Raw genomic sequence first — 25,292 nt, 5'->3', positions numbered from 1 at the left:
CAAGGGTATTAACTATGGTGCAGATCACCTACGAATGATACATAAAAGGAACGCAATGCCCTTTCTGTGTGACTATACTGTGTTGCAAACATTAGATTTCCCCCACTGCACTCCTGCGCACTACAACTCAAAAATTCCTTCCTCCACCCACACTCTGAAACACGGAAACATTTTTCTCAGATGTCAGACTTTTTTTTTTTTCCTTCTGCTTTTTGCAGTTTGCTCTTAACTTCTACCTGTCTTCTCTTACCTGAATCACTTACTTTCCTCTCACCATTTCCCCTTCACCTCCACTACCTAACCCCTCTTTCCATTACATTATTCCTGCTCTCTCAAAATAAATCATGGTTCTCGCACACCACCTTTACCACCTCATTGCTCACTCAGCTTGTACATTCTAAACCCTTCCCCCACCATCCAGCTGTCTTGTCTCTGGAGGATCTTTTTTGGATAGGTATTGTACATTTATATGAGACCTAATGCAAACAGTCCCATTTCTGTTAGATTTTGGGAAAACTAACAATGCATACTCTCCAGGCAGAAGCATGCAAAACGGGAACTCTCTATCTACACCCACGACCGTGTTAAAAGCTACATAATTATCGTCACAACAGAACTGTAGGCAGGTTACTTGACAAATGAATAAAGGTCCTTTGGAGGCCCTTGGTAGAATCATTCAGACTGTGTATTTTTACCTTTTCTGCGAGAATTTCCAAGCTACACAACACTTGTTTCTTTGACATCAAAGGCATGTAAATCTATCTTTTATCCCAGCCACTCAGTTACTTTTATGTGCAAGTGACTTCCCAAATGCATTGACACATCTTAAGAAAATTTATCTCTTGAACCTCCATCTCACTCAATATTAGAAGTAATCAAACATAATTGAGACTCTCCAAGCTACAAACCACATTTCTCGGACAAACTTCTTAACTCTCATATTGAGACATCTCAAGCACAAGGACTATTAGGAGAAGATGTCTTTATTGCTTGTTTTTTTCTTGCATCTCAGAAACAGACTAGGGATCTGCTGAAATAAGGAGTGGATTTTGTCTCTGTCCCTGACAAACAAATCATGAGAGCTGATTTCCATGCTAGGAAGGAAGCAGGAAAAAATGCCATTGATATTAACAAAGGAAACATGCTTGCTCACAGAATTCTGCATCCATTTGGACAACTGTGTTCACATTTGAATATTGCACATAAAACCTGTATCATGATTGAGACAGACAAGAGAAGCAGACCACTTATGAAGGATTACAGAAGAAAATAAAGAGATGTGGTCACAAGCTGAGATGGGAAACTAGTGCCTGTTATTACTGAGATGAAGGATGTACTGTTGGTTGATGTCACTGTGAAGAGCTTTAGAGCGGGAGAAAGAGAAGTGAAAACAGTCTGGGAGGGAACAGATGAAGATGCAAAATGATGCATCTGTTGTAGGACATAAACAGAGCTGAATCTGGCCTAAGCTGGGATATCTAAGTGAATATGATAATTTGAATTTTAGCGTATGAGCCTAGTTAATAAAGGTACCACTGATAACAGCCATAGGAAAAAAGACAAAGAATAAAAATTTTGAAATAATGGTCCAAGAATTCCGTATGGACCATATTGAATTGGTAATAAAGATAGAAACTTCAAGAGGAAAGACCTGTAAATCACATGTTCAAGCAAAATAATAGCTTCAGAAAACTATGCCAGCCACTACCTTGAGATATTTCTGAATGGTTGATGATGTAGACTTACTTTTGTACTGAATTTGAAATTCAGTTATATTTGATCAGCAAATTAAAAAAAGAAGTTCTCCTTAGGGTATTTGTTTCATTCTGGGCTAATGAAAACTAGCATTCACGCTACTCTGCCTAGGCAGCATTTATTATTATCAGCATCCTAATTATTACAGAGATGCATAGACGAAAGTTATCTGGTTTGTGGTAAATACATGCACCTCCCCAGCTATCCAGGCAGAACAATTTGCCTTTTACAACTCAGATGACCACAGCAGTTTGATTGTTCTGCAGATATCAGTTCAGCTATACAAAAGGAGATGATATTTTGCACAGGTAAATAACATACCTAGTTCTGAACTCTGCAGCCTGGCACCAGATAGAACTCTTCCACGCTTCACCAGACTAGCACAAACATACCTTTATGTCCTTTAAAAAACAAGATTATGAGCTCTAAAACAGGAGTGTTCCCACTTAAATCCTTATGAAGCTTTTGGTTGTTTTGCTAGCATCAAAAAAAAAATTGAGTAGAGTGCTATTTCACACTTTGCTCTGCTGCTAAGACCCTAGTAACCTGTTCTAAAACAATGCCTTTTAACAAACTTCTTGGAGAAGGACACAGTAATTGAAAACTGGAGTAATCTTACCAAATCAGAAGAGTAAAAATTAAAGAAATGGGCAGCTACAGACAAGCATATCAAACAGTTAATATCCCTACTTAGTAATGTGGCTAGTGACCTACATAATGGACAAGGATTTAACATAGACTGAAGAAAGTACCAGGAAAATCTCATCATTGAAAGTCTAATCTGACCTGCAGGGAATGGTGGTGTGCTTTAAATAGTAACAGCTGTATCATCATGCACAGCAGAAGGTTAGATTTTCCAAGCATTTTTAGAATGCTGGAATACAATAACAGAAAAAAAAAAAAGTTCTACACTACTAAAATATTTTTTTTTTTACATTGGGTACAATGCTTGAGAATGCAAATGCACAGGATGTTAAAGAAATACCAGTGTGAGCTTATTGTAACTTTCTCTATGAAAAAACCTACATAAATTAATGTACAGTCTGACTATACATTCACAACTTTAGAGTCCAAATATTTAATGATTATCATCTTTCTGCCATAAAACTAATCCATACAGATTGCAAAATTACTGCTATTTAAAAATTTTTGTAACTGGAATTTAGAAGTGAAGGGGGTATAAAGTGAATTTCTCAATGCAACAATTCACCTTATTTTGAAGTAAGACCTCATTTCTGTGGCTTAGAAAACAACAGTTCCCAAGGCCCCTACCCAGGATAGGCAATGTGAAAGATGATGATATTCAATATGAGAGACAGAGTCTTGAAAAATCACAGACCAACACAACATTCTGTTAACATTAATTTTATAAAATACCTTACAAGAACAGATAAAGAACTTGAGCTTACATAAGAACCAAAATTTAAAAAGAATGTTGAATAAAATATAAATTAATTGAACACGTCACTAAGTTTGCCACATGTTAGACAAGCTTACAAAAGGCATTTTCAGATAAAACAGTTATTTGAAAGAAAATCCTTCAAAATGGAAACTACTGAAGTCCTTTTTCAAGAAATCATTCCTAAAAGCGCTAAATTCCAGGTCAACAGGTAGTATCTGACTTGGCTTAGAATACGTTGTACATTTGTTTCAAAATTTGTCAAGCTCTAAGACATAAATTTAAATGCTTTCAGGTCAGAGTCAACAGTGCAAAGTAAAGCTTCAAGCTGAAAATGAGAGAAATACAACAGAAGAAATGATCCCGGTACAAAACTTCTTAAATTCACATTATAAATAAAACTGTGCCACATACACTTTTGAGATACTGAACATTAACAAATTTTACCAGTGGCCACTTTAAGGTTCCAGCCAAGTCATTAACATGGCCATTCATACTAAATTCACTTATTTTATCACAATTCCAGTTTTTTCTACTTGTTGTCTTTGGAAGAGAACCATGCTGCTGATGTCTCCTTACTCTGCTCAACTTCTGATCTAGCCAATTTGCTTAAAACGCAGTAATTCAGCCAAAAGAAGACAAGAGGTGAGGCCAACAGACATCAGTATGATGGTCTAAAGCCTGCAATGGCATTTACTTTGAAGAAATATGATAGCATATTTCCCAGCTTAACCAACTTTGTTCATTCAAGCACTCACTAAAATCAGCCTTCCTTAGTTATACATGTACATAACACACTGCCAGGCTCTAACCTTTGTCTTTCAAAGGTTAATATGTTTAGATAATGAGTTTAAAGAACTAGACTGTAGACAGATTAATTTATTTTAAGCCTATAAATTCCTGCAGAGTAAACATCAACACTCTAGCAAAGCAAATTTGCTCCATTTGACTTTAAAACTACTAACCAAAACAGGGTTTAAATAGTCTTCCTGTTCCACTATTTAGAACGCGTGTTATTAGCACACCCATTTAAAGATTAATGGAAGTCTTTTCAAGTTACCACTCAGAATATTGCTCATCAAGCTTTTTTTTTTTTTTTTTAACCTTAACCTATCATGCAGCAGTTCTGGCCTCTAATTGAAATATAAGGCTGTATTTATACTAAGCTTCTGCACAAAAAGGGGAAAATTAGGTTTCCATTACAATTCAAATTTTCAAAACTCAATCTGCAGATTGTTTCCTCATCCTTGTAAAGTGTTCTTTTTTCACTGTCATGGTTCCTATGCTGGCAGTTATGCTAGAACATCAATTAAATAATTCCAGTACCACCAGAGTGCTTAATTTAATAGCATGAATCATTTCGAATTTTTAGTTAGCTAAAATACTAGAGTAATGTTGTAAACAAATCAAATGAACAAGAGCATTCAAGACTGCACAAAGCTTTCCCTCAAACAGAGGAAAGATTAACTCGAACTGAAAAGCACAGAGTATAACCTCAAACAAAACTTCTCATAAGTTGTACTCAAGGACTGAACACTAAAGGAAGTTGCAAATGCCCTTTTCTAGAACAAATTCACTAATTTGCATAAATCAAAATAGAACAGCAGCTCTTCCCTATACCCTGAATTCTCCTCAACATCTTTTATCAATGAAGCAGATTAATGATATCCATACTATGCTTTGTGATGCTTCAAAATAATTTAATTAGTTTCAAGAATAATTTATTTAATTAGTTTCAAGAATAAGTTCTTTGATGAAACAACGGACTTTCAGATACCACAGTAACTTCTATCGGGTCTTTATTTTGAATCCTGCAATACAGCTATCTGCTGTTTTTAAAACAAATAAAAAAATCTTTAAAACAAAAATTGGCTGCTGAGATCTGATCCTGTAAGTGATTTAACTTTTACCACTTGATCTGAGTGAAGGAGAATACTGATAACTGAAAGGAAACAATAACTATATGCCTCACACTCTGTTCAGCACACTGAAAATTCTCCTATACTTGTCACATGTCAAAATGTGAAAAATATTCTAACGACCACATAGTTTTATCTTTTTAACAGTAAGAAAAGAAAAGCAGATTTTAAAATTTCCCCCCAAAAAACTCAAGAAAGCAGCAATCTTAAGAATTATTCTGGAAATATTCAAACTCTCAGCTTTGTGTACAGAGAAAAGTGTTGTCTTCTCTCTTTTCTGAAATTGGGAAGACTTTCAATTTGGCTTGCATCAATCTGGGCTCAAAAATGAAACAAAGCCTGGAGTATCACCAACCACATAAAGCAAAAATGTATTTTCACCTAAGCAGCTGGAAAGTGAGTGAATGAACTTGGGTATTAAACAAATACTTGAGAATAAAGAAGTGTACAGAGGAGGAGGTTAAAAAAGAACTTAGCAAAAAATATTGCTACAGTAGCATTAGGAATTAACAGTGCATCAAAGATTTAATGTTTCCATGTAAATATAAACTGATCCAAGCCACAATGAACCACAGGATAATCACTCAAACAAAAAAATTAACCGCATTCTACTTTACAGAAGTTAGAACTGGAATTTACCTGAACACCATTAATACGATTCAAAAAGACACCTTCTAGATTGGCATGTTTCAATTTACATAGGTCACAGAAAACAGGTGCCATTAGTATGTAATCCAAACACAGTATTATCATGAACATGGGGCAATCAAATACTCAAATTTGCAAGAGCTTTTACATATTAGAACTTGGTATCACTGCTGCATGAGGTGTTTTATTTGTTGGTTGGGATATTTTTGTGGAAACTGTGTATAAAAGACCTTGAGGATTACAAGGTCATGGAATTCATGTTAAACAGAAAGCTGCCCAACATTACCGTCAAAATACCTTTAAAAAGGCAGTTCATAGACAGAATAATACAATTTACATTCAGATACTTCCTCTCTCAAAAGCAAAGGAATCTCAGAAAAAAAAAAAATCAGTAGTGAAGGCCACATACTTTTTGCAATTGATGAGCTGAAATACAAAAAAACCCCAACAATTAAAGCATTTTGTAGGAAAAAAACCCAAACAACCTATAATCCAAACACGGAACTTCCTGAAAATGATGATGGTTGATGCAGTTGATGGGAGTGGTCAGCATTGAAACTGTTGGGAATGCTACAGCAGAACTGACCACAAATAACAAGGGAACAGGAACATAGTATAGGCATCAACTAGAAAACTGTAACTTGCCAACTTGTAAACAAGAAAAATCATTTCACAGATTAAAAGTTCTAGGGAAGTAAACTTCTTAAATTATTTTGTCAGTTCAACCCTGATTTAAAAAAGTATGGCTAGCAAAAATACATAAGCCTCAGCATATTTATAAGTCTTGATCAGAGCAGCCATGAGCCTTTGATAAACGGCTGGAAACAAACACCCTTCTATTAAGGATGAAAGAAAAATATTCCATTCTCTTCTTTCTCTCATTCCCCAATCCACACGTGTACATGTAGAATTCACATGCTCCAAGAAAATCTTGACGCTGCTATAGATTGAGGCGTGGGGAGACCGGTGGAGGAAAACAGACAAACTCTCTTAAAATACTACGGGCGACATCAACGTTATTCTGGGCAATTTCAAGTGCCCTCTTGACTTCTTCAAAGGAATAGCCCTCTCCCATAAGTTTTGCAATTTTTGCATCTACATTTTCCATGGAACTATCAGAGCTGTATGCTTTCCTGTGGTGTATTTCTGGTGCAGTCCTCCGAGGAAGTGGTTTAGGGGGCCTGGCTGGTGCTTGTGAACCATCTGTTTCAAATAAAAGAGACAGAAATCATTGTAAATTGGCTTACAATTGTGTTATAACTAGGTCAGTCCACATGAAGCACTTTTAAAAGTAAAATTGTAAAGAGACAAGAAGATATATTTTCATTTACTGATATATCTCATTTTAAAATTGAGACAGAAGCTGAATTTCTCAAAAACACCCAGAAAGGAAATAATGTAGTGAAATACTATTTTAATAATATGACACAGTCTGAATTATCCAAAGTTGGAAGAAAAATAAATACGATGAAACAGCAATAATGGTGAAAACAATCACTCAAAATTTTAAAGTCTCCACTCCCAACCCAGCATTTGAGAACTTTTTCTGAGTTTGTTAAAAAAAAAAAAACACCACCACAAACAACCAAACAAAACGAAAAAAAAACCAAAACCAACCCCAAAACCACAACCAAATTTGATCACAACTTTATTCAAGACCATAAGCTGTGCAAAAGAGATATCCAGCCAAATATGCCTGAGGGAGAAAAATCCTTCACTTATTGGTACATCTTGCAGATTTTGTTCAGTAAATTGCAGTTCATTTCATGCCTAGCAGCTACGCATAAATACAGAAGAAACTGGTTTCTCAAAGAAACCTCTACTGCAATTATTTTCAGTAGTGAGAACAGAACACAATCCCTCCCCCTCCAGTTCCTTCTTGGAAATATCTCCCCCTTCCTTCTCTTCTATTGAAAAGTTACCTTCACAGTTAATACTGGTGCTAAGAATCACGATGTGCTGCTGAAAAAAGCTAATATTCAGACTTGCTAATCTTCTCAGAGTCAAGAGTTTCGTGCTCAAGTAAACTTCGTACTTTACTGAAATGTCTTTATCCTCACTGACTCCACTAAGAAGCTTAAATACAAGCAGGCATACAGCAGAAAACACTTCTAAGAGCAAAGTATTTAAAAAAAAAAAAGTCTAATCCTTCAAAAAGGGGTTCTAAAAAGTTTCATCAAAACTGACTTTGATAGATAAATTAGAGGAACTTCTGGCTGTGATATTTCCTGTTTACTTGCACCGAGAGCAACGGCATTTTGCAGTCTTAAGTACTTCAGAGACAGTTTTTTAGCGATGAAAGAATGTTGTGTTTCATGTTTCTAGTATTGCTGTTACAACATGCTTCCTTATCATAACACTGGATAGAGAACTGTAATTCAACTGAGTGAATCAAACACTTCAGATGAATGAAAATAGTTCACAGTTGTGCACCTCTAACCCAGGTGTATTTTTCTCTCAACTTTGCTTCCACATTTTCCAATGAGGTTGTTGGTATAAAATTTAATTCAGTTTTTTAATTCATGGATGATAGGTAAACCATACTTTTAGACAAATGGGGATATTCATATAACAAATAGATGAGAATAATTTGATTAAAAATTTACAGTAGGGGGTTTAGATTAATTACTTTCTAATTCCATTGCTTATTTTCCTGGCAAATAGTTATGACACATCCCAACACAGTAAGGGCTCTTTCGTATTTCACTAAACATTCTAGTCAACACAACTGAAGTAGATCCACACCTCCTATGAAGGTACAAAAGATCCACGAAACGCACTGGTTTGAGAAAATAATTATAGCTCAGGAAACATGATTAATAACCGGAAACCAAATCAGAAATGAGGTCAAATTTCTTCTTTCACTCATTTTAGAAAACTCAAGGCTGTAACAGAAGAACATCCTTCATATTTAAAATAATGGTATATCATGGTAAAACCGGTCATTTCTCTTTCACAAACATTTCCAACTTTTAATATCGAAGTTTTGTTATGGACTTCATTTCAATAGAGAATGTAACAAAATTAATTTGCAAACTTTACATTTGCCCCTGGACTTGAAGTGAAGAAGAAATTCCTAATGCATAGATCAGATCCGTGTGTGTGTGTATAATGTGAGGTACTTTTTCTCTACCCAGTCTAACATATGCTTAAAGCAGAAGTTATTTCTGGTATAAAACCTTTACTTTGCTGAAACTCCCGAACAAACTTTCTTAAGCAATCACATCATTTAGAAAGGTCATTTTTAATTCTGTCAGCAGATTTGCAGCACAGGCATTTTATTCTCGAAACAGTGACATCTCTCTATAGCACAGATACTTTAAGATCTTCAGCTCTCTCTCTCTAACTCAATTCCCATTATTATTTTTTTAAGCACTGACATCTCCTTCAATATCTTCACATCCAAATAAAATTTTAGCTGAAGCTGGGTATCACATTGGACCCTGAGCTTAAAGACACTAAGCCTAAGCTGCATGCCCATCTGGACACTGAGATAGAGCTATTTAAGCAGGACATTCCTTTCCAACCTCCCATCCTCTCTGATGTTTCAGTCACTGTGGATGCATAACTAAAAGTTCAAATAGATTTTCTAACTGTGTAATTAAATTAACAGTTTCTCCAGCAAGGAGCTTCCTTTATCACTTATATTTCTATAATTCAGCACTAAAATTAACCCTTAGGTAACGGGTTGGTATAAAGGCAGAGACAGGCTCATTTAATAAGCGTTTAAAAAACATGGAAGAAGGTGTAATATGAGAGCTCTGTGGCACAGTGGGAGGAGGATATTTGTAACAATGCCAACTGTCTCCTGATGTGAAATGGCCCCCTCGTCATCCCTTGCTGCTTCTCCTCTATGTTCCATGGTCTTACACCAACAGATTGAGAAGCATCAGAGAAACAGCTGACAAAGGTCTGTTGTGCAAGTCCCTCTGTGAAAAATGGCAAGCAGCTACATTTAATCTAACCAGGGTACAGGAACAAAGCATACTCGAGGGACATCTGTACTAAAGAACTGACAGAGCTGGGAGAAAGTCAGAATGGAGTAACCTGTGCATATTGGTCCATCAAGATCTTAGGCATGACCTTGATAGTGTACATTACTGCAGCAGGTTAATCCCCCTAGGGACAGTTGAAATCCACACCGAAATATTACGTGACACTCTCCTCCAGCATTTTCATGTAAAGAAATTTAGATTTGTGTGCAAGTGCTTTAATAATTCCAGGTGAGCGAATAGGCAGCAGAAAAATATACTTAACAAATCATTTCTTATAGCACAGCTAAATTCAGTAAAACATAACAGACATTTACATTAAAGGCCTGATTTTCTTCTACCTTTTCCACGTATCATTGGTTCTGCTTAGGTAAAATATACTAACTATTAGCAATATCTCCTTTTCTTGCTTTTATCATAGTAATTTTAAAAAGTTATATTTAAAGTAGTTTGAAAAAATACATCATTGGGGTAGTTAGGTGCATAGTTGAAAACTACTTCTCAAGTGTTCAATACAAAATACATTACTGAATCAGAATAAATTTCTCATTAGATGCTAACGATTCAGTTAAACATCATGACAGCAATCTTGAAAATACAGAAGTTAAAGGACTGCCCCATGATACTCTTGGGAGCTAGTGGCTAAATTATAATTAGATTTTAGAGTAAACTGCATTTCTTTTCAAAGAATCACCGTATGAAAGGGCTGAAATTAAGAATTTCCTAACTGAACTGAGTATTTCAGAACAAATGCAAATCCAAAAGTTCTGAACACAGTTACATCTCTGTATTGTCTTTTTAAATTATAGGTGAAGGTGAATCAGCTCATCCTGAGGCTCATCAGTTCCATACTGTGGAATTACTGCCACTGTAAAAACAACTTTCCAATTAAGAGCATGACATGATCTATCACATAGTTTTCATTTAATCGAAATTAAATTGAATACCTTGCTGTACATCATGCTGTTTTAGAATGATATTTATAGAAAAGTTTGACACATATGGGTGTTTTAGAAGATGACTGTGGGAAACATACAGATGGAAAAGTATTTATTAAGTGACATCAGAAAGCTCCAAGATCTTAAGTAGCAAACAACTCACAGTAATTTAGGAAAATTAAAAATTGTTTTACCACAGAACTGCAAGAATTGCAGCAAAACTCTGCAGTTTTAAAAGGTAGTTATATCATTGTCACAATTTGTTTTATAGAAGAATTTAAGATGTCCTAAATAAATCAGGCTAACATAAGATAAATAAATCTCTCAATGTGATGAAATGAATTATAAAAAATGCCTTATAAATAATGCATTATAAAATATTTTTGCAATGGGGAAAAAAAAGAGAAACTGTTATATTAGTAAATGTACCTTCCCTGAAGCGCTATCATTTACCAAAGACATCACACTAATTTTCGAAAGTATTATTCATTAAAAATTCTGTAGCACTCTTCAGGCTTAATTTCGCCTGTACTTTAACTGGGAAAAATAGACTGTTTCATTCCTATACCACAGCAGAGCTAAACTACGTATTCCTAAGATGGAGACATATAATTACAATTAAAAAAATACATTGTTTTTCCACTTGTGACTGTTGCAATTAAACATTCATGATCATATCAACTGAAACAGTAGAGAAATAAGTCCCTTCATTACTTTGCACATCAGAAAAGAGTTTTCACGCACAATTCACTCATCTGGAGAATGAATAATGGTCCAAAGCATTACTTGACTCTTTTTTTTTTGTTGTGTGGTTTCTCCACAGAACAAAATGATGCAGGTGACAATTCTTCTCCCTTCCTCACATACCATGCACAGCTAAAAAAAGGAAAATTTATCTATAAACTGGCAAAAGCACTTTGAAACCAAACTAATACTGTATTTTATTTTTTATAATTATTTTAAATTTTGAGTAGCTTTCCTTTAAATGATATGTGGGTTGCCTAAAAACAATAAGCAAAACTTCAGTGGCAGAGGAATTGCTTCTACTGGACTTCACAGAATTCTTTTGGTTGGAAAAGACCTTTAAAAATCATCAAGTCCAGCTGCAAAACAAACACTGCCAAGTCCACCAGTAAACCATGTCCCTATGCGTAACATCTACACATCTTCTAAATATCTGCAGGGATGGCGACTCCACTTCCCTAGGCAGCTTGTTCCAATGCTTGACAACCCCTTTGGTGAAGAAAGTTTTCCTGATATCCAATCTAAATCTCCGCTGGTGCAACTTGAGGCCACTTCCTCTTGTCCTATCACTTGTTACTGGGGAGAAGACACCAACACCCATCTCATTACAAACTTCTTTCAGGTAATTGTAGAGAGCAATATGGCTTTATACAATGAAACTTGTTCCACTGCAGAGGCAAAACTGAATTATAACTGGTTTTGGTTCCTGTTCTTTTATTAAAAAATATTTTAAAGTTCTTTTTGAACTCAACAAAAAAGATCAGAAATAATAATACTTTAGAGAATGAAGCTCCTTTTTTAAATTTTTTTTTCAGGAGAATAGAAGTAAGATGCGTGTGGTCCCTGCAGGACTTCAGATCTCTTGCGAGCTTTAAAGCTGGCAAAGAAAATCTCTGCCTTTCTCTAAAAATAAGGAACAGTAGAACTCACATCAGCATTCGGTCTGGCAGCTGGTGAAATTGATGCCATAATATCTACACCTACATAGAAGAGGTAGTCTCTTCCACCTTTATTGCAGAACTTTGATCTTTCTTATCTATTGATGATTTAGTATTCTTGTAAAGCAGTACTATCATTGCCATTTGTTGTCCAGAATGAAAAAAAAAAAAAAAATTGGACTTTATGGATGAATATTATTTGTTTCATAAAGTTGCACTTTCCTACAAGAATAGTTTTCTACCTTACCTGAAGAGGGAGGAAGTTGATCATAATCTTGAGATGTCCTATTAGTTTTGACATTTTCTCCAGTTACTCTACGAGCAGGTGGCAAAGGAACATGACCAGTTATCAGATCAAAATGGGGATCTAAAGGAACAGGAAAAAAAAACCCTGTGTCTTAGTATAACTGGAATTATTATTTAAAGGGAGGAGGGAGGAAGCTGATGCGTAGAACCTAGACTTAAAAAGGCCTCCATTCAGACAGAGCAGCCATGAATCCAAACAGTGGTGTTTCCCTGTAGCACGTGCATACACACATATACATCCAAAAAGTGCCAAAAACAAGGCCATAGCTTAAAGGTGGTCTACCCTCCATTGACTATGGCCCTTCAATTTACATCCATGAGGTATCTTTCAATTCCAACCCTGACACTGCTAAGATTGCAGCTAGCAAAGCATGGAGGAGGTTGCAAAGCCTGAAGCAGTACAATTATTATAGAAACATCCCAGATATTCCACTTCCATGCTTTGCAGTTCACAAAGACTGCAGGGTGGATTTCCTATTCATAGAGTCCCAGCTATGGGTAAATATTACAGGCATGGTAAAGACTGGCACTAGGCTTTTCAATTCTCACTGCTGATAACAGGAATTGAATTTAAAAAATTAGAGAAAGATATAGTCCTGACAAATGTTAACTTCATCTTGGACCTGGCTTCTACTCTGGACTCATAGGAATGTTTGTATGAGTGCAACTTTTCTCTGTTATTGATGATGAGATTATTATTCTACTCTGACAGGCTCTGATGGATAGCTGAGAAATCATCCCTAAGATTTGTATGGAAACCAATCATCAAAATCTCATCATAAATCATCTACAGCAGTTTAATTGACAAGATGCAAAGTGAGTAATATGGTTTTAGAAATTAATAAAAGAAAAGGCAATCCACACAACCATGTATGCCTAAGCAGATGTATATACTTCTAAGACGATTAAGAGCTGCTGCTGTAAGATTGTATTCACTTTGCAAATATCAAGAAAAAAAACACAACTGTAGATAAATTTTCCAAATTAAAAGCTATTAAACATTTTCGTAACATTATCGATCATGTTTGCTAGATTTGGAATAACAATAATTCAAAACTCTGCACATTTCTGGGAACTGCACACAGATCAATGGAGTTTGTGCATTTGTGTGTGAGCACTTCTCTTTTCTTCTCTTCTCCATTCCCATTAGAACTGAATGCTGCAGCATGTGTTTCTGCATCAGATGATGCAGTTGAGGCACCCATTGAGACCATATTGATGAAGGTTATGTTATTTTTGTTTTGAAGTGTGGAAGATAAATTAATTCCTGGTCCTGCATTTGTGAAGATCAACCTTTACATCCTGTAATGTGCTAAGTCTCTTTACCTGGATGCATTCAGAGGCTTATATGATAAAGTAATACAATGAGCTGAATTTGCATTACAAAATGTACAGAGTTTTGGCAAATTTCTCCATGTCAGGCCTTGACTGGTGGCAAAAAGTACATCATAAAATACATTCCATACAAAGAAAATCCAGTTTATTCTAAACTAGCTCACTCCCATCCCACAGCTACTATCACCCACTAGGGTCAGCCAAACATCTGACAACCTATCAGGCCATTATGGACTTGCATGTAACTGCTTGTCACCTACATTTTGGCATTCCTGTAATATCACCAAAATATTTCAAATTCATCTCTCTGCATACAACTTCTAAGAAAAACAGATATGAGAAGGAAGACATGTAACTACACCACAAGCAGATAATGACTAAAAATATTCCTGGGACGGGAAAACTTAAGACAGAAACATCCTTTAGATGCTTCCACAGAGAAAAAAAAAGACATTTTGTAGGTATGCACTGTAACCCACAATAATCCTGTTGTAATTTCCATCATCATAAGCAAGTGGGTATTCGACTTGAGTAAGCTGATAATCGAACGCTTTTCAACTCAAAGACAAAATTTGTAAACTGTGAACATAGCTTTTATACCTTTTATAAGCAAATTACTCGACTGAAACAGTGTCACAGCGATTCACAGGGAAAGATAGGTAAAAACTTGTCTTCTTTAAAAGGTTATGAACCACAAGCACCCGCAATTGTGTCCACAATTAATATAATTTTGCTGCCACTTTTTACAACAGTTAAAGCAGGATGTTCTTTTCCCTTATTTTCTAGTTTTTCCCCAGGTTGCAACCTGAAAATAAATCCCACAAATTATGTTTTGCTATAGAAAACAATGGAGTTGACAAAAAAGATACAGACTTGTATCACAGATTACAACAGAAAACTTGGTACTTCGCAAGTAACAACACTTACTAGAAAAGTGCAATTTACCATAATGTCTAACCTGCTATAGAAATATCGACCTTATTTCATTGCTGTGTGATAATGAAAAGTTAAGTCTTTTTGCAGTCTGAATTGTTTCATCTCCGTCATTAAAACAACTCTATTCTTTAATATTTTGTATAATGAAGTACAGACAAAACAAACTTCTGAAGTCTGATGACAGCTTTATCGCAGAACAGATATGCCTCTAAAGTAAAGGAAAATTGAATAAAACGTTCTTTCCTTTGTATTCCTACCAGAATGAAGGAACAGCTCATGTCCTGAAGAAGGTCTGTTTCCTGAGCCAGCAGGTTTTGTGTGTTCAATCATGCTGTGTCGAGCAGGAGGTGGTGGTGGGGGTAGTGAAGGAGGCGAGCTATCAAATGCATCTTCACCTGCATTTTAGAAAAGAATTACGCCATGAACCAAAATTCACTAAGAACTGTAGAATGAAGAAGAAGGCTTAAAATTTGTTTTTCTCTGTCAGCTGAGGCCTTTACCCCTAGGGTTCATCTAGCAGCTGAGTGATTCCAGTAATGAAATAGTAAACCGGACTCCTACTATGCACAATTCTATTCTAAAACATGCTCTGAAAGATCTTTTGCAGTGCTCAGTTTCCTTTCTGCGATGGGGTGAAAGATTTATTTTAGTAGCTCAGTTGCAAAGAGTGTATTATAATGAAAGCTTCACTGAGTGTCATTGTAGAATAATGGCTATGTTTCACTGGCAAAGCAAATAAATTTATATTCATACACCAATGCTGACTACATTGAATCTGCAACATTTATACTGCTTATTATCTTTATCTGCTGTTCTAAAGCTCTGACCTCAGTTATAAACTGAATTTTCTAGAGCCTGGCAAAAGAATGTATTCTGTACAAAAGGTGGTGCAGACAGTATCAGGCCGACCACATAGTGTGATTTTTATATGTTCTTCTGCCTTTAATTGTATGTACTCTCACAACTCAGGAACACATCAGGGACCAGAGTACAGTGCCAGAACATGCTCAGAAGGTTTCATGGAATCAGAAAAACTGGATAATGACACATACACCACAGTAACAATCTTGCAGCTGAGTTTGTCAGTGAAGGTGTGGGGGGCCAAGCACAGCTCCAGTATAATATGCAGAGCCTACTGAGTTCTGTGTAGGAGAATAGAAATCAGGTTTGGAAAAGACAGATTTTGGTGATTGTAGGCAGCAGTAGGCAGAGTTTTGAACTGTCCCCTGATAATGGAAAAAACCTAGAAATAGATGTATTGATTCAGTTTAGTGTTTCTTTACTTAAATACCACCTCTTTGGCATTGTTCTCTATATTTGATAAAAGAAATTGAATTATTTAAGCTACAATGGAAACCCACCTCCACTCTTGCATTAAAATGCAATGATCAAACTTCATATTAAGGGACATAAAATAATTTCTTTTAGGGAAAATGGTTTTGCTTTTCTTCATAGCTCCAATACAGATTTAGTATGCTTTTTTTTGTCTGTACTGCATGAGGTCTTATAGACAGATACCAAGTACAGAACATTGACACAAATATTGACTTACAGCTGTAATATTTAGCCCATAGCTTGTCTGGTACTCTTAATATACTCAAAATTGGTTGTTTTTCAATAAACATGGCGTTTGCTTCATCTAGGCAATGTTAATCATTAAATATAATCAGCAAAGTCTGCAACCTAAAGGGGGCACCAGAAGATCATAATCGGATGGTGTCCTGTTGAGCAAAGAGCTGTGTTTTGGGTTGTCTCTGGTAGGAGGAGGTCGTGCAGGTGGCAAAGGTACCGGAACAGTAGGTGCATCATAGGCATCTCCTGAATGACACAATCACAAGAAGTGAATGTTTTCTTGCTGTACCCCTAGCACAGCACAAAGTAAATTTTCTTGCTAAACAGTGAAAAGAAAAAACATACCTAACTCTGGATGTTTTGATTTCTTCATCTCAGAAGTAGTACTGTGTGTTCCATTCATTACTCCAGCACACTGACCGTTCTCACACACCCTGAAGAGATACATTAAACAGGAAGGAATCAACTAGTTATCCAACAATTAATTCCCAGGATGACCAAGTACCTGAACTGGAAGCTCATTATAGGGAAATAAATGAAAGAAGAGAAGCTGCACTAATTTTAAACTTTACAGTTTTTATATTGAGAACAGATATTGAGAAACTGTCAATAAAAGTCTTTTGAAGAATTATGCTGCTTTCTTGGTGGGAAACTAACTTACATTACTTACAGAAGACTGCAATACAAGATAGAGGAAGAACATTAAAACAGTTCTCAGGTTAGAGCTTAGGTCATTAGTTTATTCACTGCAAAATCACAGACTCAACCCTATTTGTCTTCTTGGCTGCTGATTTTTCCCTAGCAGAAATACGATAACGAGAAATATGGATTTTGGTAACTATCCACACTAAATACACAGAAAAATCATTAAACAAAACAACAAAAAACCCAAACAGAACATACACACCACCAGCAATAACAAGTTTCAACTAAACTAAACTCTTAGCCAAACATTAAACAAAAAACCAGAGCAAATCAAAGGAGTTTGTCAGTTGCCTATTCATTTCTGCATCAAAAAAACTCATTGGTACTTCTACCACAGTTTAATTTTTTTTTTTTAAATGGAAGCATATTACACTCTCAAAATGAAACAGTATCAAATTAAATATGAAAATAATCTAAACCATACAGCACAAAGTTGCCTACAGTCTTGTCAGAAAAATATTGGAGACTATTTTTGTAAGATGAGACTGTTCAAATACGGCAGGGGAAAAAAAACACAGAACAAAAGCCTTTTCATAATACTAAATGTTTAAATAAATGTCAAAGAACTTGGAAATTACTCCTATAATTGGAACTGTGGACCTTGCATATTCAAGAAAGAACCAGAGAGTTTCTTTGGAAAAAGGCCACTATGCTAAACAATTCCAGCTTAAAAATAAAAATCCCAACCCAACGTGCACCCTTATTAACAAATATTGGCAAATCTGCTACAGCTACATACAGCTAAAATTTCAGATCTTGGTTTTTTACCAACAGTACGAACATTAATAAACCTACCAGCTTTGGCCATATGGAAAGGAAAAATGAATGAAGGTCTGGAATCATTTAAAATATATAAACAGGAAAGAGGAAGTGAAATTGTGTTTGTGGTCCCAAGAGTTATAACTCTGAGTAATGAAAGAAATGTAAGTATAATTACAAGACTTAAAATAAAAAAAATCCTAATGGTAAGAGCTATTTCGTTACGAATTAATTTCCCCAAGGAAGTAGTGGAGGAAGTATTGCTTCTATCTTTGAAATTAGATTGGTTCAACCTCTCAAATACAGTGGATGCAACACTTGGACTCCTCAGCATATACAGTAAATAACTAAGTATACTTCCTACTTTAATTTGAATCTATTCTGCATTTTTAACAATCTAAACAGCCACAGCAGCAAGATAACTTCACATGGTACCACTTCAGAGTCTCCATGTCACAATAAGCCCAGTTAAGTGATCAGTTTAAAAATTGTGCCAAAATACCTGTTTACATCAATAGTAAACATCATTAAAAAAAGGCAGCAAATGCGTATGAATGAGTGAGCCTCTGTCCTTTTATTTTCCTTTTGGAAAAAGTTTTATTAGGAAAGACAGAGAATTCAATAATGTATCCTTCTGCTAACAGCAGCCTAATTAGGAATGCTGATACTCTGTCCCTCCATTTCTTATTGCTGAATTTGCCCTGTGCCTGGACAAATAACTGATCTGCCAGAAAATAAGATTGTGAATAATTTTTTGTACTGTTCTTGTAATATTTTTAGCATTGTCATATCTACTGGTAAAAAAACCCCAAGAAGTCTTCAAAATAACAAATCAAAGGAAGGACAGAAGAATTACACAGCTTCTAAATTAGCATAACACCAAGAATAATTTTTGTAGGTTCTTTAGTTTACTGAAATCTGTAAGTATTATCCAAGAACTGAGGAACACTAGTTTGGAAAGACATAAGAGAAGGTGACACGGGGAGACAGAATTGAAAGAAGGTAAAAATTTATGACAAAAACAAAACAAATAAATTATTGTTAACTGTTTTGCTAAACCATACTGAAAGGTAAGTGTTTATTGACACTTCCCTCCCCATGAGATTAAAAAAAGTGCACTAAAAGAATACAGGATCAATCAGAATCAAGATTCTTTTTGAAAGCTCTATCTCAGTTTTCATACCTAAGCAGTGACATTAGCTAAAAGGAGATATTTAAAGTATATGGGACATCCTATATATTCAGACACAAACTTTCAATAGGCTTTTTTTTTTTTTTTTTTAATTCTTAGGACAATGGTTTGTTTTGAGTTAAAATTCTTTTCAGATTATATAATAAGAGTGGTTTTAATCACAGAGCTACCTGAATGGCAAACTGAGGTATTTCCTCTATAGCAAGTCCTGGATTAATGTCAAAAAACCCCACTATAAGTACCAGCCAAGTATGCTAGGTAAAAAATAAACTAAAAAATAGAAAAACCTTTGAAAGCATCTTTCCATCTACAGCCCCTATTAATAATTTCAGTGGCATGGTGAAATCCCGTACCAGCTAATTAAAAGCACTAAGCATTTTTTTTTTTTTCCTGTAAAATAAGCATACCAGAAAATGAGAAGTTTCTAATTTTCTCACTGGTTATGTTCTCAAGAATCTTTAAGGCTGCATCTACATTAGCATTTTAATTCAGTCATGAGTATGAACTGGAACAAGTCTCCACAAGACATCCCCATTTACAGCACTTTAGTTTACACCACAGAGAGGTCTCTGAGCATGCAGACTCAATGGTTTCTGCATGATGTTAACTCAAAAGGTGTCCTGCAGGAGGTCATCAAATATACTGCAATTATTTAAGTACTCTAGTCACAAGACCAGTCTAAATCCAAAACTTCCCAAAACACATAGTGTGGACGTGGGGTCCTTGGAGTGAATTGGCCTCCTCTACAGACTCACTCACTCCCTATAGCAACAAACTACTTACGAAACCTAGGCATAGCTCTCAGAAGCTACTAAACCAAGGTAATTAGTCCACATACTGCTCTCTTCTATTGTAGACTACTTCTTGTCTAAGAAAGTTTAAATCCTGTGTAACTCCACCATGCAAATAACTCAGCCTCTATTAGATGACTTTGCATGGTACAGCAAGACACTCCCATGTAGAAGCAGAACACACAGATAAAAAAAATGGCATAGGTAAAAAGGATTTGGCCCCTGGATTTTTTTTTTCTTCACGTGTTTTTGCTTAGTCAACATTGAGAGTTTTATTCATAATTTTTTTTTTTAAAGCCTTAGACTAGAGGAATTTAAGTACTTAAAATATAAGTACTCAATACCATAAATTGTGTAATATTTGTGTAATTGTATACTCAGGCAACTGTGTAATATTCACAGCTACATAGTGAAGGTTGGATCAGCATTTCTAATAATGACAGAACTTTTAACCTGCATGCAAGGAGTGATCAGACTACGACCTTTTTTCCACCCGTTCTAAATGCCTGATTAAAGAGGTCTAAAAATTCTAATTATCTAATTTTTGGATGAGACACATGTTTTATTGATGGCGGGTCCTTAACATCACATTCTGACAGAGAGAACAAAAAATACCAATATGTCACTGCATTTTTCAAATAGCAGAAGAGTCTGAACTTTTAAAATCAATATGTGATTTTACTATCATACTTCTCACCTCTAAGACCAATAAAGAATAGGCCCTTCTTTTTCCCAAGACTTATTCTCTTAATTCCAGGCATTCTTATTCTTTTAAGTGAGTCAAAGACAAAGAATTTCACCAGGAATGACACAGCCTGCAGTTGCCATGTCCCTTGGCTCCAAATCTCCCTGCCATAATCAATTAATAAATCAGAACTGTGACAGTTTGGAGATATTGTTTTAGAACATGTTAAAGCAAAAGAGAAATATTCCATCTGATTTTTTTAAAAAAGGTTCTCTTCCTGAGAAGACCAAAGAAAGCATGCTGCGAAACAGGCTAAAAAGACATCTAAAAAGGGAATAAAAGTATGTACCTACAACTACCGATTCACATATTTTTCAGTACCGTGTTGCTTCTTAAAAATAATTATATAAAATGTGAAAGTTTAAAGATTTTCAAAGATGACTTTGGGAATTTCAGTCACACAACTGTCCTGAAAATTAAATTAGCAAGAGTTGTGGGGGTAGAATCTTCCAGTCAGTTCAGAAAACTGCAACCTAAGCAAAGAAGTTTGAATGTCATTTCTGCAGTTCAACAGCAAAAAATGCCCTGATTTGACAAAACAGAGATAAACCTGTGAAGTTCACTGTATTGTATGAATGTGGTGATGGTCAAATAAAACAGAGACATAAGTAAACCAAGCTTGAAAATATAAGACATTTTAGAAGGCAGGCAGGCTTAACCATCATCATAAATGCTGAATCCAGTTAAATTTTGTAAAAAGCAGAGTTTTCGTAATTAATTTGTCTTCAAAGCTGCGAAATGACCTTACCGAGCAAGAGGTTTTGTATTATGACTATGAAGTGGTTGTGAGCTCAGTACTACAGGATGTGAAGAAGGAATTTTGTATTCATCATCATCATCATCATCTGGGTGATCCCTTGACTTATCAGACAGAGAATTTGCTGAAGAAGCAGGACACCTAAAGGAAATCAGGAAAAGATCAATTTTGCTTTATGTTTTACATAATTGACTCCAGTATAATATAGCAAATACTATCTTTAGCCTAAGCATACTTAATATACATCTGTTACACGTAAGGTAACAAAACCACCTTGTCAAACTAAAACTTGTAAGGTCACTGAGAATGCGTAGAGAAAAGGTCAGTTGACCTTTGAACAGCTACTTTAAGCAAGCACAACATAGCACAGAATTGCAAAGAACCAGAGTACTAAACAGGCATTTACTATAATTAACCTGTTTGCACTTATTAAAAGAACTAAACAAAAATTAATTAGGGGCAAATGGTATCCAGCAGGGCTCAGTGAGGCAGCGGACATTCACCCTTTCAGTGAAGTCTTGTTCCAGCCATAACTTTATCAAACTCCCTTACTTTGCCTGTATTTTAAATTATTTCTACTTCAAATAATAATTTCCTTTAATTGTCCCCCTCAGACAGTGATTCATATCACTTCTCAAAACGAGTGGAAGCCCAGGAAAGAAGACGACTTTACAATCTCCACCTACAGGTAACAGGTTCAATTGTGAAGAATACTGCTGGATATGAAATTTTTTTGAAAATTAAAAACCAACTCCTACCATCCATTTTTCTGTTATATAAGTACGAACAAAATGAGTGAGCATTCTGAGGAAAGTAGTTTTGTTAGACACTAACAACCTCAACATCTCTTTTGGCCTTCATAAAATATAACTAGCTTAGATATAGGTCTAGCAATCAATACCATCTACTCTTTTATACAGACTGTCTCCATTTATTACTCCAATAAATAACAAACTCACACAACATCTGAAATACAAAAGCTTACAATAAGGACTTCATTTACTTAAGCTTGATCATACATGAAAACCATGAACAGAAGTTTGATTCTTACACTAGGTGAACACGAAGAGAAATAAGTGTGTAACTTCGAAAATCACTTGGATATTACATTATGCAGTGAAGAGCATCTTTATTTTTTGCCACAAAAAAAGCCAACACAGCTGGAGCACCTTGAATAAAGATCTGCAATACATGCACAGTCATTTTGATTTGTGGCTTGAAAGTATGGCTAATGGCCCCTGAGATGAACTACATGCTGCATTACATGATATATCTACTTCATACATCATTTAGGGAAGTTCTTAAGGACTCCAGGGAAATTTAAGAAGGAAGTGGACACACTTTCTCTTACTGTGGTCTAATTAGTTTGATTTTATCATGAGGGCAAGAGCTGAAATGACAGGCCAGGCCAATCTCCTCATTTTTTCAACATAAGCAGCACCTGACTCACACAGCACACTTGTTCACAAAGGAAAAACATATCTTTCACTATTTACTGCAGACGATGCTATATGACTTCAGAACATTCAGGTACTCTGTGAACAAAAATTAATAACTAACTACTATTAGTACTAGCCAGTCACTAAAATAATAAATTAAAAAAAAAAAAAAAAGGAGGGGGAGAAAAAAAAACAAAGAAGGGGACAGATACACTGCTTTTGTGGAATACATTTGAAGTCTAGAGCTCCCCAGCTACTTGTAACGTCTCAGACACTTTCCTTCAACCAGTTGTATATTTTTACTTCAGAAACAAATTCATGAAAGGTGGAAATTCAACTTCTTTTGCAAAGATACACAAGCCAAAGACTGGGAAAAGACCTACAGCACTGAACAGCCAACTCTGTACCGCAGTTTTCAACTATCTTCTGTAGAGGGAGCAAAATGTCACACAGAATTTGCCTTTTTTTTTGTTTTTCCTTTCTTTTATTGTGAAACTGCTTTTTCCATCCTTGATTTCTTAGATGGACAAGAGGTGTGTTTCACTGCTGTAAGGCTATTTAAAGAACAGAAGGTAAAAACGTATCTGGATAATGAGAATGCTGTAGTACTCTCAGGTAGACCACTGAAAGGCCCACAAAATACATTATTATTTTCTCACCCATTTCGGTGGAGGTGCACTCATTCTTACATGGTAATCCAGCGTGTTCTGGAGATGTTTTATATATATCTAGGTAGGCATGTATGTAAGCATGTGTCCGAATCTGCAGCTTTTGAACATAATCACAAATAGAATTGCTGGCTTCTGCCAATACCAACATTTGAAATATTAATATCTAGATCAGAAATGTCCAACACTGATCAATACCAAATGTCCAATACTGACCAAACCAGGTTGGTAGTATTTTTTAAAGCCCTTTTCAAAGGCTATTACAAACAAACAAAACCTTCCTTATCTGCTGAGAAATAGTTATTGGTTTGGAGCTATTATTAAAGACACAAGTTCCAAGCCTCCTGCCCCTGAGCACTGTGTAGCTGTAGACAAGTCCTTCACACTAGTATAGCCTCTCTTTCTCTACTTTTACAGTAAGGAAAATGTTTGCTGGGTTGTAAATATCATGTGACGAATATTTGAAAGGTACTCTGGACTTGCAAAGCAGTACAAGAGGTAAGAGTACTAAAATATAGCTAATATACTCTCTGTTAGGGACTTATAATGTAAATATAGGACAATTTTACTTTGTTAGTATTTCTAAATTCATATCTTTTGAAAAATCATATTGCTCTTCCAATTTACTCCAGCTACAATAATTGACTTCAAACTTCTTTTGCCTTATTCTGCTAGATGTCTATCCTATTTTCTCCATGATTACTGAAATGTCTTCAAGATCAAACTGTTTTATTAAGTCTCTATTGTTCTAAGACTCTTATTTTCTCCACAAAACTACCAAGTAAGATAAGTAAACAAATATTTTACAGTTTTTATTGTTACTGAACAGACGAACATTGTCATCATAAGTGAAGACATGACATATTTAGGCATCTGTTTATCAAGCTGCTGAAATTAAAGAACTTTAAACAACTTCATTACTTACATCCTTAGAAGACTTGGGTACAGAGGAATATAAAACTGACCAGTAGACTGTATGTACATATTCTCCAGTTCCCCCTCCTACTCCTTAAGTGGAAATATTTTAAAATTGGAAGTCAGAATTAGATTCTGGTAAGCAACTGACCTTCTATTTTCTGGTTTATTGTACAGAAGGCTCAATGTCAATCTCCCTCATCTAACTGAGCACCAAGGGCCAAAGGCAAAACAGGAAAAGATGTGAGAATTAGTTTCTGTTGAGCCACTTGATATCCAGTTTAGGTGTAAACAGAACTCCAGGGAAAACAACATCTCAAACTTATTTAGAAGCATTTCAGAGAAAGGTTTTTCTTCCATTGTTTACTGCCAAACTGATCAGAGAATTTAGACACAATGAACTTGCAAGTCCACGTATTTCAGTTTGGATCAGGACTGTGCTTTTGAAAAGAATCCTGTTAATCTCCCACTTACCAACTTTGATTTGCCCTGTGGAGTACACAACTTGAATACCTTTAAGATTGAATCAAAATACATGATAAATTCCAAGTGTGTCCCTACTGTGTTGTAATTGGTGAAAACTCTTCAAATGCAGTTCACCTTCCCTCACAGAGGAGGACACAATTTTCTACCTGTCAAAGGGTAAACCTGCAAAGCAATGAGAGTTACCACAGAACAGGTGATGCATCCAAACTCCTGGCTTGTCAAGCTATGAGCTAAGAACAACTTGTGTACTCCCAAGTATCATCTCTCAAACATCTGGAATCCGCATGTCTGCAGTGCTCCTTCTAACACCACTAGAAAAGTGCCATGCCAAAGGCTCATTTCAAGGGAGCCAG

General features: G+C 35.5%; 1 protein-coding gene across 6 annotated transcripts in view; it reads right to left on the bottom strand.

Annotated features, from left to right (window-relative positions):
* Positions 1-2,935: 2,935 nt before the first annotated feature.
* The window catches only part of CBLB (Cbl proto-oncogene B), a 131,436-nt gene continuing 109,079 nt past the window's right edge, over positions 2,936-25,292 (bottom strand). For 5 of the 6 annotated variants that reach the window (XM_054086418.1, XM_054086428.1, XM_054086435.1 and 2 more), the window contains exons 14-19: positions 21,423-21,572; positions 16,828-16,916; positions 16,594-16,728; positions 15,168-15,305; positions 12,581-12,700; positions 2,936-6,924 (exon numbers count right to left, since the gene is read on the bottom strand). In XM_054086418.1, coding sequence (XP_053942393.1) covers positions 6,662-6,924; positions 12,581-12,700; positions 15,168-15,305; positions 16,594-16,728; positions 16,828-16,916; positions 21,423-21,572 — 895 coding nt within the window. In that variant the 3' untranslated portion in view covers positions 2,936-6,661. The remainder of the gene's footprint in view (positions 6,925-12,580; positions 12,701-15,167; positions 15,306-16,593; positions 16,729-16,827; positions 16,917-21,422; positions 21,573-25,292) is intronic. The other variant, XM_054086443.1, reaches the window with a different exon arrangement.

This window comes from Cuculus canorus, chromosome 1 (genome assembly GCF_017976375.1).
Source record: "Cuculus canorus isolate bCucCan1 chromosome 1, bCucCan1.pri, whole genome shotgun sequence".
Taxonomy (NCBI): domain Eukaryota; kingdom Metazoa; phylum Chordata; class Aves; order Cuculiformes; family Cuculidae; genus Cuculus; species Cuculus canorus.
Note: the sequence above shows the minus strand (reverse complement) of the source record. Positions and strands in the feature narration are given on the sequence as shown.